Source organism: Microcaecilia unicolor, chromosome 2 (assembly GCF_901765095.1).
Source record: "Microcaecilia unicolor chromosome 2, aMicUni1.1, whole genome shotgun sequence".
In the NCBI taxonomy this organism is placed as follows: Eukaryota; Metazoa; Chordata; class Amphibia; order Gymnophiona; family Siphonopidae; genus Microcaecilia; species Microcaecilia unicolor.
Genome location: NC_044032.1, coordinates 250,893,580 through 250,912,541, shown reverse-complemented (window position 1 = coordinate 250,912,541; position 18,962 = coordinate 250,893,580). Strand labels below are relative to the sequence as shown.

At 42.7% G+C, this 18,962-nt stretch overlaps 1 protein-coding gene across 1 annotated transcript in view; it reads left to right on the top strand.

The window, feature by feature from the left end:
- Positions 1–4,397: 4,397 nt before the first annotated feature.
- LOC115461979 (extracellular calcium-sensing receptor-like) overlaps positions 4,398–18,962 on the top strand; it is a 77,474-nt gene continuing 62,909 nt past the window's right edge. The window contains exon 1 of the mRNA XM_030192029.1: positions 4,398–4,655. Within this exon, the coding sequence (XP_030047889.1) occupies positions 4,398–4,655 (258 nt within the window). The remainder of the gene's footprint in view (positions 4,656–18,962) is intronic.

Here is an 18,962-nt window from a genome sequence, read left to right as displayed (position 1 = left end):
AGATTCCTGATTGGCTGCACTACTCCTGTTAGGGTTTGTGCTTGGTGACAGTTAAGGAGAGCAACAGAAGATTTCCATGAGAGAAGACCTGCTTAAGTGTGTCTGTGTGTGAGAGGTCTGTGAGGAAGGAATAGCTGACAAACATTAAGAGTAATTAATAAAAGACTGACTGGGAATGTACTAAATGTATAAGAGGTTTGTACTGTGAGTTAAGCAGTTTTGATTTAGTTCTTTAAAAAAGGAAAGCTGCTGCTTCATAGGCTTTAATTAGGATATTGGTATTATTTAAGCTGAAAGATAGTTGGAATCCTATTTAAAGATATTTTATTCTCCCAAGTAGAAAAACATTGGATGTAGAAGGGTAAAAGTAAAGGCTTAACTGAAATAGAACCTCTTAGAGCTGAGTGAATTCAGTTTGACTGTGTGTGTGTGAATGACATGGTCAGTGATGAACTGCAATTTCAGCAACTGCTCTTTCCTAGTCAGGGAAAAGAAATAAATGTGTATTAGGTTAAGTTAGGAGATCAGATTCAGAGATTTTATTTTAATTTATTTTGCTTATATTAGAATACAGTTTAGGTTCCTGTTGCAGGCAGGCTAATATTACATACACTGCAGGGAGGCAGAATCTCTCCTTTTATTTCTTAAGGTTTAGGTTTAGGAAGAAGACCAAAGTAAAGTCAACCAAGAAAGAAGAATTGATCCCAAGGTCAAGAAAGCAGGAATCCAGCTAAGTACTACAGGAAAAATAAAGGATAACTGGACTCTGGACTAGAGAGCTGCACGGCTTCCGTCCCCGCGGGAATCCCGCGGAACCCGCGGGATTCCCGCGGGGACGGAGGCAGTTCCTGCGGGGTTCCCGCGGGGATGGAAGCAGTTCTGCGGGGTTCCCGCGGGGACGGAGGCAGTTCCTGCGGGGTTCCCGCGGGGATGGAACCAGTTCTGTGGGCTTCCCGTGGAAGTGTAAGCTGCACCTGCACCAGCCTCTCATCCACCGAATACCAATTTATTTGAGTGCTGTCTCCTCCTCTTCTTCCTTGATTTAACAGCACAAATGTGGAAAGTCTTCCATTAAGGAGGTGGTAGAGTCACAAATGATGACGGAATTCAAAAAGGCGTGGGATGAACACAGAGGATCTCTAATTAGAAAATGGAAGTTATATAAAAGCTAACCTTAAATGGCTGCATGTGTGTGGATGTGTCAAGTGACGCTTAGATGGCGACTCTGGCTGTGATGAACTAGAGCTGATACCTGGCAGACTTGTATGTTCTGTGTCTCATACATGGCAATCTGGTGTAGGATGGGCTGGAAAGGGCTTAGACAGCAACTTCAGTGGCTGGAACATGAGGACAGTGCTGGACAGACTTTTACGGTCTGTGTCCCACAAATGAGAACATGAATAGGCTGGAGTGGGCTTCGATGGCAACTCCAGCAGTTGGAACATAAGGATGGGGCCAGATAGACTCCTGTGGTCTTTGTTCTAGAAACACGAAAGAAAGACCATAATCAAGTATATAATATTACACTCGTTGATTTAATGATGAATTGATCATGAGTGTGACTATTGGACAGAGTGGATGGACCATTCAGGTCTATTTGCTGTCACTTACTATGTTACTATTAATCCTCTTTGCTCCCAGGCTGGTGCACAGACCTCAGCTCTGACACAGGCACGAGAATCAGATGTCATCTGACCTACTGGCGCGTGCATGTGGTGGCCTCTCAGCACACACTGCCAGTGAATCAGAGACAAATCTTACATGTGCGCACCAGAGTGTTCCAAGTTCCAACTTCCGGTCCGTCCTTGCCTACAGTGCTGTGGCTCAAATCCAGAAAGGGAGCTGACTGGAACTTTCTTTTATGTACTATTAAATTCTTACGGGGATGGGTGGGGATGGGTTAAATTCTTGCGGGGACGGGTGGGGACGGGTTGGGATGGTTTAAATTTTTGCGGGGATGGGTGGGGACGGGTAAGATTCCAGCGGGGATGGGTGGGGACGGGTAAGATTCCAGCAGGGACGGGCGGGGATGGGTAGGATTTCTGTCCCCGTGCAACTCTCTACTCTGGACAGAGAGAGAGACACTTTGCATTGGCACTGCATTTACATACTTATCTTAAGGGACTGAGAATCTGAGGAAGGAAAAAGTCTAAAATAGTTATATTAGGAAAATTTATGCAAAATGTGTCAGTAGTTGGGTAATACTTATTTGTGATTAGAAATAATTCTGTTTATTCTTACTGAAAAGAAAAATAGTTTAGAGTGTGATAACTGGATCCAATAGGATACTGAAACATTGATAACATTTATACTATTTAACATTTACTAATGGTTATAAATTAACAAGTGCAATATACTCCTTAATTTGCACTAAAATAAATAATATATTTTTTCTTTACTAAAGTGTGTGGTTTTGAATTTGATGTAAATCAAATTGATTCTATTCATAGAAATTAATACTTATTTTTAATGCATTCATCCGGTAACATCTTTCTCAGGATGATGTTTGTTTATGTTCACTTTGCCTTTTTGTGAGCTGCACACAGTAAACCTTGGCTCACGCGACTACATATCAGAGGGATAATTGAACTGTGTGTTGTTTGCAGGACAGGCGGGTGACAATAGTAAATGACAACAGTTAAAGACCTGAACGGTCCATCCAGTCTGCCCAACAAGATAAACTAATTTTACATGGTATGTGATACTTTATATGTATACCCGAGTTTATTATTTATTTGTTACATTTGTATCCCACATTTTCCCACCTAATTGTAGGCTCAATGTGGCTTACATAGTACTGGAGAGGCGTTTGGAGACTCCGGTGTAAACAAATACAAAGTGATGTGGTAAGATAAAGTTCATGTGGCACAGCCACATTAGGGAATTGTACAACGGAAGAGTTGTGCTATGTCCATTACTTACTTTAGTTTTGTTGTGTTGCAGAGATCAGGCATTTATGTTGGCTTGGTAGGGTATGCCTTTTTAAACAGGTTAGTTTTTAGTTTTTTCCAGAAGTTTAGGTGGTCGTATGTAGTTTTCAAGGCTTTTGGTAGTGCGTTCCACAGTTGTGTGCTTATGTAGGAGAGACTGGATGCGTAAGTTGATTTGTATTTGAGTCCTTTGCAGCTTGGGTAGTGCAGATTTAGGTACATTCGTGTTGATTTGTTTGATTTGTGCTTTCTATTCTCAGGGTACAGACCATAGAAGTCTGCCCAGCACTGTTCTTGTACTAAAAGTTCTGAAGCTAAAATGAAAGCCCCTTAAAATTTACACTCCAGCCCATCCCTATCCAGTTACGATCAAGACATAGACCATAGAAGTCTGCACAGCACTGGTTTCGCTACCCAATTACCGGCATTGCCACCCAATCTCCGCTAAGATTCCATACATCCATTCCTTCTAAACAGGATTCCTTTGTGTTTATCCCATACATGTTTGAATTCCATTACTGTTTTCACTTCCACCACCTCCTGGGGGAGGACATTCCACATATCTACCACCCTTTCTGTGAAAAAATGCTTCCTAACATTACTCCTCAGTCTGCCCCCCTTCAACCTCAATTCATGTCCTCTAGTTCTTCCACCTTCCTGTCTCTGAAAAAGGTTTGTTTGCAGATTAATACCTTTCAAGTATTTGAACGTCTGTATCATGTCACCCCTGCTTTGCCTTTCCTCCAAGGTATACTTGTTCAGGTCGGCAAGTCTCTCCTCGTACGTTTTGCAACGCAAATCCCATACCATTTTTGTAGCTTTTCTTTGCACTACTTCCAGTCTTTTTACATCTTTAGCAAGATAAGGCATCCAAAACAGAACACAATACTCCAAGTGGGGCCTCACCAACGACTTGTAAAGGGGCATCAACACCTCCTTTCTTCTGCTGGTTATATCCCTCTCTGTGGAGCCTAGCATCCTTCTGGCCACAGCCATCGCCTTGTCACATTGTTTCTTCACCTTCATGTCCTCTGACACCAACACCCCAAGGTCTCTCTTCTGAGTCGAGCTTACTAATCTCTCCCCTCCTATTCTGTATCTCTCTTTCGGGTTTCTGCACCCCAAGTGCATCACTATGCACTTCTTGGCATCGCTATGCACTGAGAAACATGTAAATCATTAGTGATTTCACATATATTACATGTCACACAGAAAACCAGGTAAATGGGGAGGTGTTAAATTTTATTTTTGAAAAAATGCAACAATTTCTTATTACAGTTTTTATATAGAGGTCACTGTGACAGAACCATTTGCTGATTACACAAATAGACCTGTACTGCAAGAAAAATGTCTTATTGTATTAGACAATTCTTTCAGTGACTTCTATGGGTTGATTTATCAACTCTTTCACAACTAATCAATTCTTTTCCCAGATTCCAAACAAATGGGTATCAGTGTGCCCTTGCTATGGTCTTTGCCACGGAAGAGATCAACCAAAATCCAAAGATATTACCTAATGTGACCTTGGGCTTCAGGATCTTTGATTCCTGTCACACAGAAGCTATGGCTACTCAAGGGGTCATATGGATGCTGTCAGGAGACAAAGCCATCATCCCCAATTATAGATGTCAACCTGCAACCAAGATGGCAGCTATTGTGGGAGATCAACCTTCTTCTGTTTCCATTCAAGTGGCGAGGATTCTGGGGCTACAGAGGATTCCTCAGGTAATGAATATAAAAACAGAGATTGAGAGAGATAGAATGACAGATACAGAAAGAGATACTTACTGTAGGGATTGGTATACATAGATATTATTTGAAAAAAAAGTTGAAAATGAACATGGTCAAAGGAGAAATATTATAATGTTAAATAATATAAGGTACAGATTGATAGTTTAAAGACTGTTACCTTAGAAATATAGGGGTACAGATATTATGGAGATCCATAGAAATAGGTAAATTAGATAGACAGCTGGATGCTTCAAGGACAGAAAGTTTCACATATTCAGTATATGGCTTATTTATTATAGTTAGATAGATAGATTTCTTTTGTGATTTGTTGCTGTCTGTTCAGGCTGAAATGGAGGTGAAATGAGATACTGCATTTCTTATGAAAATTTTCAAAATGCTCCCATAGATGGTCTATGGACAGATTACACTTTATCCTCCAAATTCTATAAAAGTCACTAAAAATTGTATGATCGCCAAATTTCTGCATGCAATTTAATTGTATAATAAGCCAATTAACACTAATTATTGGATTCCTAACAAGCAATTATTGGTACTAATTGGATTTAATTAAAATGTACATGCGTAAATTTTACACGTGAGTCCAAAAAGGGGACATAATTTATGCACATTGTTCTAGAATAACAGCGATCTGCACCTAATTTAGGCACAGGAATTCACACCAAGGTTTCATTGGTGTAAATGGTCTTGCCTAAATGTAGTCGTGGTTCCCGGCACTAAGTGTCATTCTATAAACAGAACCTAACTTTAAGTGAAATTTACTGAATAGCACTAAGCACTATTTTTTTCAGCGCTGATTTTTTAAGTGGGATTTACAGAATTTAGTCTTATTTGTGGACTTTTCACCATTGTTTTTCAGCGATAATGGAAAGTTATGTCGGCCATCTCAAACCCCGGCCAAATTCAAGGCATTTGGCCGTGGGAGGAGCCAGCATTTTTAGTGCACTGACCCCCTGACATGCCAGGACACCAACCAGCCACCCTAGGGGTCACTGCAGTGGACTTCAGAAAAGCTCCCACGTGCATAGCTCCCTTACTTTGGGAGCTGAGCCCCCCAACCCCCCACCAAAACCCCCTACCCGCAAATGTACTGCACCCACTAAAACTGCTCCAGGGACCTGCATACAGACTTATTGCTGCTGTATAACTTTGGCACACCAGTTCACACCTGAAGACTAATCTCTCTGAAAAAGTCCTTTCTTGAAATAAGCACGTTTACTCACAGTTAACTGCAGATCAAAGGTTGTGCCCCACTGGCAAAGAGTCCCCTGGTACTAAGATTAGCAGTAGGTCAGAGCTGGCACAATGGTGTACAATGCCCTCTTTCAGCACCATTCAAGGTAAGAACTATGTTCTCTAACGTGGGTAACACAGGAAAGGGAACTAAAACTGGCTTACAAAAATGGCCACTACCGCATGGACTACAACAGGAAACAAAACAGGGCACACTCTGACCCAGTTAGCAGGGGGGGAAAGCACCATGGGAGTAGAGCCCAGTACCCTACACCCACCACAATGCATTGCTAATGTGACTTGGCAGGGCACCTAACAGGCTGGAAAAAAAGGTTTTTAGTTTTATTTTTTTAGTATGGAAGGGGGTTGGTGACCACTGGGGGAGTATGGGGAGGTCATCCCCCATTCCCTCCAGTGGTCATCTGGTCATTTGGGGCACCTTTTTGAGGCTTGGTCGTGAAAATAAAAGGACCAAGTAAACCCGGTGGAATACTGCTTAACGCTGCTTTTTTTTTTCCATTATCGGCGAAAGCCAGCCATCTGGTAGCCACGCCCATGCCCGCCCATGTCCCGCCTTCGCTAATCTACCGACACGCCCCCTTGAATTTTCGCCGGCGAAGCAACGGGAAAGCAGTGATGCTGTCTAAAATGCCGTTTTCGATTATACCAATTTCGCCGCTTTTAAGAAATCGCTGGCCATCTCCCGATTTGTGTTGGAAGATAGCCGGCGATCACTTTCGATTATAAGCTGGATAGTAACATAGTAGATGACGGCAGAAAAAGACCTGCATGGTCCACCAGTCTGCCCAACAAGATAAACTCATATGTGCTACTTTTTGTGTATACCTTACCTTGATTTGTACCTGTCCTTTTCAGGGCACAGACCGTATAAGTCTGCCCAGCACTATCCCTGCCTCCCAACCACCAACCCCACCACCGGTTTTGGCACAGACCATATAAGTCTGCCCAGCACTATCCCTGCCTCCCAACCACCAGTCCCGCCTCCCACCACCGGCTCTGGCACAGACCGTATAAGTCTGCCCAGCACCATCCCCGCCTCCCGCCACAGGATCCGCCACCCAATCTCGGCTAAGCTCCTTAGGATCCATGCCTTCTGAACAGGATTCCTTTATGTTTATCCCACGCATGTTTGAATTCCTTTACCGTTTTCATTTCCACCACCTCCCGCGGGAGGGCATTCCAAGCATCCACTACTCTCTCCGTGAAAAAAATACTTTCTGACATTTTTCTTGAGTCTGCCCCCCTTCAATCTCATTTCATGTCCTCTCGTTCTACCACCTTTGCATCTCCAGAAAAGGTTCGTTTGCGGATTAATACCTTTCAAATATTTGAACGTCTGTATCATATCACCCCTGTTTCTGCTTTCCTCCAGAGTATACATGTTCAGGTCAGCAAGTCTCTCCTTATACGTCTTGTAATGCAAATCCCATACCATTCTCGTCGCTTTTCTTTGCACTGCTTCAATTCTTTTTACATTCTTAGCAAGATACGGCCTCCAAAACTGAACACAATACTCTAGGTGGGGCCTCACCAACGATTTATACAGGGGCATCAACACCCCCTTTCTTCTGCTGGTCACACCTCTCTCTATACAGCCTAACAACCTTCTAGCTACGGCCACCGCCTTGTCACACTGTTTCGTTGCCTTCAAATCCTCAGATACTATCACCCCAAGATCCCTCTCCCCGTCTGTACTTATCAGACTCCCCGCCTAACATATACGTCTCCTGTGGATTTCCATTCCCTAAGTGCATCACTTTGCATTTCTTGGCATTGAATTTTAATTGCCAAACCTTAGACCATTCTTCTAGCTTCCGTAGGTCCTTTTTCATGTTTTCCACTCCCTCCCGGGTGTCCACTCTGTTACAGATCTTAGTATCATCCGCAAATAGGCAAACTTTACCTTCTAACCCTTCGGCAATGTCACTCACAAATATATTGAACAGAATCGGTCCCAGCACCGATCCTTGAGGCACTCCACTACTCACCTTTCCCTCCTCCGAGCGAATTCCATTCACCACCACCCTCTGGCGTCTGTCCGTCAACCAGTTCCTAATCCAGTTCACCACTTCAGGTCCTATCTTCAGCCCATCCAGTTTATTTAAGAGCCTCCTGTGGGGAACCGTGTCAAAAGTTTTGCTGAAATCTTAAGTAGATTATGTCCATAGCTCGTCCCTGATTCAATTCTCCTGTCACCCAATCAAAGAATTCAATAAGATTCATTTGGCACGATTTCCCTTTGGTAAAACCATGTTGTCTCGGATCTTGCAACTTATTGGCTTCCAGGAAATTTACTATCCTATCCTTCAGCATTGCTTCCATTACTTTTCCAATAACCGAAGTGAGGCTTACTGGCCTGTAGTTTCCAGCTTCTTCCCTATCACCACTTTTGTGAAGAGGGACCACATCCGCCGTTCTCCAACCCCTCGGAACCTCTCCCGTCTGCAAGGATATATTAAACAAATCTTTAAGAGGACCCGCCAGAACCTCTCTGAGCTCCCTCAATATCCTGGGGTGGATCCCATCTGGTCCCATGGCTTTGTCCACTTTTAGCTTTTCAAGTTGTTCATACATACTCTCTTCCGTGAACGGTGCTCTATCCACTTCAATCTGATTTGTACTTTTTCCAGTCCATCGCTGTCCTTCTCCAGGATTTTCTTCTGTGAAAATAGAACAGAAGTATCTATTTAGCAAATTTGCTTTTTCTTCATCATTATCCACATAGCGGTTCGCAGTATCTTTTAGTCTCACAATTCCTTTTTTGGTCATTCTTCTTTCACTAATATACCTGAAGAAATTTTTGCCACCCCTTCTACTAGTGTAAGGCTGTCGGAGGACAGAACAGTGGGGATAGGAGAGAATGGAGAGATGCTGGACCATTGCTGAGGTGGGGAGAGTGGAGATGCTTGACTACTGAGGGGATGGGAGGTAGGGAGAGAGGAGAATGGGGAGGTGTTGGACTATTGGGGGGAAGGAGAGGCGATATTAGACTGTTAGAAATGAGATGCTGGACTGCAGGAGTGGAAGGGAGCGAGAAATAAAAAGGTGATGGTGAGCATGGTGGAACCATGTGGAAGGGTGGGGGGAGACCTGGCAAGGAGTGGATAGGCAGAAAAGAAAATTGGTGGAAAGAGATGAAACAGAAAGATTGAGATCAAAGACAGACGTAAGGGAGGCATAGACAAAGAATGGAAGAGAGAGGAGCAATGACAAATGGACAGCAGACCCTGGAATAAGGAGAGAACATAAAATCAGAAAAGAGACCGTGACTGACATGATTGGAAAAAATAAATTCCAAGACAACAAAGGCAGAACGTATTTTATTTTTAATTTATTAATTGGAATATGTCAGCTTTGGGAAATGTGCATCTCTGATGTTGTATTTTGCTTCTCCAGTGTTGCACTGCCTGCAGTGACTTATTGGGGGTTTCAGTAAAATTTTTGTCTGTGAAATGCCCCCTTCCTGTCACTTCCTCAGGTCCAGAGTCTGAGCAGGCAGGGAGCCTCCTCAATGGACAGACTCCTTCGGACCCTTGCACTTCATGGGTTGACGCATGGTTCATCTACTTGGGAAAAAGAAGTGGAGTTAGTGGGTTCAAAGACCCTCTTCTCCTCCCAGGAGCTCAGTCTTGGGCTCAAGCTCTCTGTGGGATGCAAGTTGGCAATTATTTATTTATTGCATTTGTATCCCACATTTAGAACACATTTAGAACACAGGTTACTTCCTGTTCCGGGACAAAGAGAGCAGTGAACCAGCACAGAGCCGACACACCCCAGCAACGTGCAGTCAGGGCGGATCGGCCCTCCCGCCCGTCCCTCGCCAAAGGTATGCGCTCCGGGGGGGGGGAGGTATGCGCTCCAGGGGGTGGGGTGCGCTCCAGCGGGAGGAGGGTGCGCTGTGCTGCACCCGGAGGGAGGGGCGCCGTGCTGCACCCGGAGGGGGGGTGCACAGCGGCGACCCGCTCCAGGTGTCAGCTCCCCTCGCTACGGCTCTGCTTTCTACCAGGGATCTATCCTCTCAGGAACCTCATACAGCAGGAGGGTTACATCTATATATTTCTAGTTTAAATTTATGGTGCCTCATTCTGTATTTGATGAGGGGTTGTCTGTGTTTTGCTTTTGTGTCTGAGGTATGACATTTTGCTAGTGTTACTTGCTCTAAAGTCTGATTTCTTGGTGTTTCCAGTTCAGTTTTTCACCATGCATTTTGATTTGTAGTTAGAAGTCACTTATTTTGTCCATGATGAGGCTGCATCCATATTCTGCCTGTATGTTACCAAGGTGAGGTATTCTGCTGATATATAGTTTCTGTGCAGAGAATACTGTATTCTCTATTTTCCCAATAAGAGGGGTGTTGGTGTTCCAGGGACTGGTGTAATATTTGCAATGCGCTTTTTTATATCCTCTGTGGCAGGTAACAGTGGGTGTGGCTACTATGGAGGTGGAGCCATGGATAGTCACTCTGCCCCCTATGGTTAGGCCTGTATGAGTACTAGCAACTTTTTTCCTACAAAAAACACTGCATTTAGATATTCCCGGGGATGAAGCAGAAGTAGAGTTGTGATGCATGAATGTAAATTATAAAATACACATGTACATGCATTAAGTCCATGAACAAATTTACAGCTTCAGAACAGGTGAAAATTTGTGTACTGGTCAACAATTGTGCACTATTGGGGCTGACTTTAGAGTCTATTTTATAAAGGCATATGGGAACTTTTTGCACTTTGCAAATAAATGAAATTACCCCAACAAAATTTTAAAATACAATCTATGCAAATACTTTTTCTTTGCTAATATAAGCATGTCATCTGGGAACACCTCATTTCAATGCAGCTAAACAGCTTGCAGCCCTGGAGTGAGAGTGAACGGTATGCTGTGCTACGCCATAAAACACTGTTTCAAAAAGGAATGGTTGTTTTTTTCCACTTAACTTGGGTATTCAGTCCCAGTTTTAGTTTTCAGATGATCTCTTTCCCTCAATCTTGTGTGAACTTCAGTATATTGCCCCTGCCTCCATACTATGTGAATCTCAATCAAGCTTTAGATCTCACCACTGCATCGAAACAGTGCTGATCACACAATTAGCTAACTTCAAAAAACAAATAGCATATGAAAGAAACATTGCCCTATTACAGTTCGACATGTCAAGTGCATTTCACATGGTTGACCATCAAATCCTCATAAGAATCCTCAACAAAATTGGCATAGGAGGGAAGGTGCTCAAATGACTCCTAGGATTCCTAACCACCAGGCTACCAAGTAAAGATGAATTCCTCCCTCTCCCATACATGGAAAGCTGTATATGGAGTCCCACAGGGCTGTACGATCTCACCAATGGTATTCAACTTAATTATGGCCCCTTTGCTCGAACACTATCCAAACAAGGATTTAACCCACTCGTATACGCTCCTTTTAAAAAAAATCTGCAAGATGGCTGCCGAGCGAAACTGTTAGCAGGTAGCATATTCTCTTACTGCTCTCAAAAATTTCTGACACATAGAGATGCCGAAGAGACGGGGCAAATCAGCCTCCAATGCCCCTCCTTGACAGGCTCTTCCTTTGCAGGATATTCGGACTTTGTTCCAAACTGTGGTAATTCCAGCAACGCCGGTGTTGGCAATGTCGGAAGGCGGCCCATTGACACGCTCCAGTGCGAATGGAGGCACGGAAGCGTCTCCAGGGCTAGAGCTGACGCTCAGCCCCGACACAAGGGAACCGCCCCCTCAGCCTGTTGGCAGCAGTACACCAGCAGAGGCAACTCTGAGCATTCCCCCTGGAAGTGGTGAGAACGAGCAGTGTCGTGAGGAAGAAAATCAACCTGCTGGAAGTCTGGAATCCTTGATGGGAACGACAACACCAATGAAGGTGGGAGACGCTACTGCGAACCTGGCGATGGCGACGGAGAAAGAGGTACTCCCTTCACATTTTTCTTTTGAAATTAAAAAACCAACTGAAGTTACCCTAGATTCCTTATGGACTTTAATAGTGGATCTAGGGAAATCCTTGTCACCTCTGATTCAGAAATTGAATCAAGAAATGATAACACAAGAACAAAATATAAAATCTTTGGATTTAAAAGTTGAAAAACTGGAGCAATTAGACCTTAAAAAGGATTTGGAAATGAAAAAAAATGCAAACCCAACAGGAGATTATGGTTAAAGATTTGACCTCATTAAGAAGAAAGACTGAATCTCTTGAGAATTCTCTTAGAAGTAACAACCTTCGTTTTTTAAATTTTCCCAAGCAAATTACTAAATCTCCTAGGGAAATGTTAAAAAAATACTTAATTGAGATTTTTGGTGTTAAGGAAGAAATTATTCCTCCTTTCACCCAGGTTTATTACCTACCTTCCAGAGAACAGGTGGATCAGAAGAAACAAGAACAAGATCAAGTTTTGAATGTTACAGATATACTTGAATCTACAGATCTTGAACCTGTTACTCCAACTACTCTAATTGCAACAGTTGCACTAGCGCCGGATAAGTCCTGGTTAATGACTATCCACCTTATAATTAAAAGAGAAAAACGCCTAGATTTCGACCCAAATCGGGAGATAGACGTTTATCTCACAAAAACGAATAAATCGGTATAATGGAAAGCCGATTTTGGACGTTTTCAACTGCACTCCATCGCGGAAGCGTACAAAGTTGACGGGGGCGTGGTGAAGGTGGAACTTGGGCGTGGTTATCGGCCGAGGAGAGATGGGCGCCTTTCGCCGATAATGGAAAAAAAGTATGCGTTTGTAGCTAGAATTTAGGGCACTTTTCCTGGACCCTGTTTTTTCACGAATAAGGCCCCAAAAAGTGCCCTAAATGACCAGATTACCACCAGAGGGAATCGGGGATGACCTCCCCTGACTCCCCCAGTGGTCACTAACCCCCTCCCACCACAAAAAATGATGTTTCACAACTTTTTATTTTCACCCTCAAATGTCATACCCACCTCCCTGGCAGCAGTATGCAGGTCCCTGGAGCAGTTGTTAGGGGGTGCAGTGGACTTCAGGCAGGTGGACCCAGGCCCATCCCCCCCTACCTTACAATTGTGCTGCTTAATGCTTAGTCATCCAACCCCCCCCCCCCCAAACCCACTGTACCCACATGTAGGTCCCCCCTTCACCCCTTAGGGCTATAGAAATGGTGTAGACTTGTGGGCAGTGGGTTTTGAAGGGGATTTGGGGGGCTCAACACACAAGGGAAGGGTGCTATGCACCTGGGAGCTCTTTTATCTTTATTTTTTTGTTTTTGTAAAAGTGCCCCCTAGGGTGCCCGGTTGGTGTCCTGGCATGTGAGGGGGACCAGTGCACTACGACTCCTGGCCCCTCCCACGAACAAATGCCTTGGATTTATTCATTTTTGAGCTGGGCGCTTTCATTTTCCATTATCACTGAAAAACAAAAACGCCCAGCTCACAAATTGTCGAATAAAACATGGACGTCTATTTTTTTTCGAAAATACAGTTCGGTCCGCCCCTTCACGGACCCGTTCTCGGAGATAAATGCCCATGGAGATAGACGTTTTCGTTCAATTATGTCCCTCCACGTACTTTAAAAATAAAGACAAACTGTTTCTTGGTCAAACAATACAATTATTTCCTGATATCTCTAGAGAAATGCAAAAGCGTCGAAAGCAATTTCTTTTAATGAAACCAGGGGTCACACAGCTGGGTGCTACATTTTATTTGAGCTATCCATGTAAATGTGTAGTGAGATATCAATCGATTAAATATGTTTTCTTTGACCCGGTTCAATTAACAGCGTTTCTAGCATCAAGGCAAAATATGGGGGCTTAAAATGTTATTCCTCCCTTAATTGTGTAACTCAACACTGAGTAATGTTATCCTGTTAAATTTTTGTTTGCTTTATTTCTTTGACAACTTTTTGCTTAAAAATATATTCCATTTCTTAACATCTTGCTTCAATCACTGTATGTGGACTTGAGCGAGAAATTTCAAATTGTTGCTTTATGACTATTATATTCTTGTTAAATTAATATGTGAAATGTATTGCTTTTCAAAACAAGCTTTGCTTGATTATAATTGTAAAAAGTTATTAATAAAAAAATAAAAAGAATCTGCAAGAAATCACAGATGGCAGATGGCATAAACTTAATGGAATCCTGGGCATCAACATTTAAGCTTATAATGAACAAGGACAAAACACAATGCCTGATAATCACATCGCCACACAACACCGTCCACTTCCCAAATTTCTCTGACATAGGCACATCCTTCCCAATATCTGACAATCTAAAAATCCTAGGAGTCGCCATAGACCACAGCCTGACCCTCGACACACAAATCTTAAACACTACAAAGAAAATGTTCCATACCATGTGGAAACTGAAACACATTAAAAACTACTTCCCAAGAGATGTATTCTGCACACTAGTGCAATTCATGGTTCTCACCCATGCTGACTATTGCAACAGAATTTATGCCAGATGCAGGGAACAATCACTAAAAAAATTACAAACAGCACAAAACACAGCACCAAGACTAATCTTTGGAAAAAAAAATTGATTTGAAAGCGCAAGACCATTACTCCAAAACCTACATTGGCTACCAGTCAAAGCATGGATATCCTTCAAGATATGCTCTCTTGTCTACAGAATAATCTTTGGATTTGCACCAGAATAAATGACAAATCTAATAGAAGTACCTATATGCAACGCAATCAGAGGCACTAGAACCTATCTCGCCCTTCACTTCCCCAAATGTCAAGGCATAATATACAAATCTTTGTACTCAACCAACTTCACATTCATTTGTCCCAAGATATGGAACACATTACCAAAAGCCCTCAAATACATGAACAACTACTTAATGTTCCAAAAATATATGAAAGCCCACTTCTTTAAACAATCCTTCGATGAAGTCACATAATCAAACTGACTCACGACGCACGATGATGTCAGATCATGCACAGAAACTGAAAAAGACAAAGTAATTATAACTATTTTGTAACATGTATAACTGAAGTAACTTGTAAGTCACATTGAACCAACTACCTAATTGGAAAATGTGGAGTACAAATGCAGAAATAAATAAATATATTAAACACGACAGTAAACATTCTACATGAAACAGATAGCAGTGTGGAATCCTTATGGATAGAAATTTCATGTGTGAAGGGAAGGAGTATTCTTGTATGGCTGTACTACCATCAATCAGGACAGAATGAACAGACAGATGAAGAAATGTTTACAGAAATTAGGAAAGCTGACAAATTGGACAACAGTATATTAATAGGTGATTTCAGATTGAATAAATGTTACATCAGGGAGCACCAGGGAGATAAAATTCCTAGATGTAATAAATGACTGCTTCTTGGACCATCTGGTACAGGAACCAACAAGAGAGGGAGCCATTTTAGATCTAGTCCTTAGTGGAATATAGGGCATAATATGAGAGGTAACAGTGTTGGATCTGCTGGGAAACAGTGATCATAACATAATCAAGTTTGAGCTACTATCTGGAGTGAAGCCACAAAGGAAATCTATAGTAGCAGCATTTAAGTTTTGAAAGGGTGACTGTGATAAAATGAGGAAAAGGGTTTTAAAGAAGCTAAAAGAATCAGCTGCAAAGGTTAGGACATTAAACCAGGCATGGACGTTGTTTAAAAATACCATCTTGGAAGCCCAGACCAGATGCATTCCATGTATTTACAAAAGTGGAAAGAAAGGGAATGGGACTTAATATACCGCCTTTCTGTGTTTTTTTGCAACTACATTCAAAGTGGTTTACGTGGAGGGGCATAATCAAAAGGGGTGCCCAAGTTTTCCTGAGGACATCCTCACAGGATGTCCCAGCAAAGGGGTGGGAAAACCTGTATTATTGAAACAAGATGGTCGTCCATCTTTCATTTCGATAATACGGTTGGGGAAACCAAATCACGAAATTTAGGTCGACCTTAGAGATGGCCATCCTTAGAGATGGTCTTCCCCGATTTTCGGCGATAATGGAGACCGAGGACGCCCATCTCAGAAATGACCAACTCCAAGCCCTTTGGTCATGGGAGGAGCCAGCATTTGTAGTGCACTGGTCCCCCTCACATGCCAAGACACCAACCGGGCACCCTAGGGGGCACTACAGTGGACTTCAGAAATTGCTCCCAGGTGCATAGCTCCCTTACATTGTGTGCTGAGCCCCCCACCCCCCCCCCCCAAAACCCACTACCCACAACTGCACACCACTACCATAGCCCTTAAGGGTGAAGGGGGGCACCTACATGTGGGTACAGTGGGTTTGTGGTAGGTTTTGAAGGGCTCACATTTACCACCACAAGTGTAACAGGTAGGGGGGATGGGCCTGGGTCCGCCTGCCTGAAGTTCACTGCACCCACTAAAACTGCTCCAGGGACCTGCATACTGCTGTCATGGAGCTGGGTTTGATATCTGAGGCTGGCATAGAGGCTGTAAAAAATATTTTTTAATTTTTTTTGAGGGTGGGAGGGGGTTAGTGACCACTGGGGAAGTAAGGGGAGGTCATCCCCGATTCCCTCCGGTGGTCATCTGGTCATTTAGGGCAGATTTTAGTGGCTTGGTCGTAAGAAAACAAGGACCAGGTAAAGTCGTCCAAGTGTTCGTCAGGGATACCCTTCTTTTTTCCATTATCAGTCGAGGACACCCATGTGTTAGGCACGCCCCAGTCCTGCCTTGGCTATGCCTCCGACACGCCCCTGTGAACTTTAGTCATCCCAGCGACGGAAAGCAGTTGATGACGCCCAAAATCTACTTTCGATTATGCCGATTTGGGCGACCCTGTGAAAAGGACACCCATCTTGCGATTTGTGTCGAAAGATGGGCGCCCTTCTCTTTCGAAAATAAGCCTGATAGTATATATAGGTACTTATTTGTACCTGGGGCAATGGAGGGTTAAGTGACTTGCCCAGAATCACAAGGAGCTGCAGTAGGAATTGAATCCAGTTTCCCGGTCTGCTGCACTAACTACTAGGGTACTCCTCTACTCCAAAGAGAAAACAACAGTCAGCATGGTTAAAAGGTGAAATAAAAGAGGCAATTAGAGCCATAAGAATGACCTTCAAAGAATGGAAAAAGGACTCAAAGAAAATAAGAAGCAACATAAGCACTGGGAAGTTAGATGCAAAGCATTGATAAAGAAGACTAAAAGAGAATATGAAGAGAAACTTGCCGCAAGACAAAAATTCACAGCAGCAATTTTTTCAGGTACATCAGAAGCAGAAAGTCTGCAAGAGAATGCATGGGACCGTTAGATCATGAAGGAGCAAAATGGGTACTCAGAGAGGACAAGGCCATAACAGAGAGATTGAATGAATTCTTTGCTTCGGTCTTTACAGAAGAAAATGTAAGAGATCTACCTGTACCAGAGATGGTTTTCAAGGGTGATGATGTGGAGGAACTGGAACTGAAAGAAATCTCGGTGAACCTGAAAAACTTACTGAGCAAAATTGACAAATCAAAGAGTTGTAAATCACCTGGACTGGATGGCATGCATCCAAGGGTACTGAAAGAACTCAAACATGAAATTGCTGATCTGCTGTTAATAATCTGTGACCTGTCATTAAAATAATCTGTAACCTGTCATTAAATTCATTGGTCACCCTCCTATCATGAAGATTGTAGGGTGGCCCATGTAATGTCAATTTTTAAAATGGTTCCAGGGGTGATCCAGGAAATTACAGACCGGTAAGCCTGATGTCAGTGTCTGGTAAAATAGTGGAAATTATTATAAAGAACAAAATTACATAACACATAGATACAAGGTTTAAAGGGACAGAGTCAGCATGGTTTTAGCCATGGAAAGTCTTGCCTCACCAATTTGTTTCATTTCTTGAAGACGTGAATAAACATGTTGATAAAGGTGTACCGGTTGATATAGTATAACTAGACTTTCAGAAAGCTTTTGACAAAGTTCCTCATGAGAGACTCCTGAGAAAATTAAAAAGTTATGGGATAGGAGGTAATGTTCTGTTGTGGATTAGGAATTGGTTATTGGACAGAAAACAGAGGGTAGGGTTAAATGTTCATTTCTCTCAATGGGGGAGGGTGAATAGTGGAGTGCCACAGAGATTTGTACTGGGACCAGTGCTATTTAATATATTTATAAATGATCTAGGAATCGGAATGATGAGTGAGGTGATTAAATTTGCAGATGACACAAAACTATTCAAGGTTGTTAAAACACATGCGGACTGTGAAAAGGAAGACCTTAGCAAATTGGAAGGCTGGGCATCAAAATGGCAGATGAAATTTAATGTGCACCAATGCAAAGTGATGCACATTGAGAAGAACAATCCAAATCATAATTACCTGATGCTAGGATGTACCTTGGAAGTCAGCCTAATGTGTGGTGGCGGCCAAAAAAGCTAACAAAGATGCTAGGAATTATTATGAAAGTGATGGTAAATAAGACTGAAAATACCATAATGCCTCTGTATCGCTCCATGGTGTAGCCTCACCTAGAGCATTGTGTTCAGTTCTGGCACCATATTTAACAAAAGGTATAGCAGAATTAGAAAAGGTTCAAAGAAGAGCGACCAAAATGATAAAGGGAATTAACTCCTCTCATATGAGAAAAGGCTAAAGAGGTTATGGCTCTTCAGCTTGGAAAACAGATGGCTGAGGGGATATATAATTGAGGTCTACAAAATGTCTATATGCAAATGCTAGGAGTCTAAGAAATAAGATGGGAGAGTTGGAATATATTGCACTAAATGAAAAATTGGATATAATAGGCATTACTGAGACCTGGTGGAAGGAGGATAACCAGTGGGACACTGTCATACCGGGGTACAAAGTATATCGTAATGATAGGGTGGACCGGACTGGTGGAGGGGTAGCATTGTATATTAACGAGAGCCTTGACTCAGATAGATTACAAATTCAGGAGGACACAAATCACATCTTTGAATCACTGTGGGTTGAAATTCCATGTATAAAAGGGAAAAAAATGGTGATAGGAGTGTACTACCGTCCACCTCGCCAGGATGAGCAGGTAGACACAGAAATGATAAAAGAAATCAGAGACGCGAACAAAATGGGCAATGTG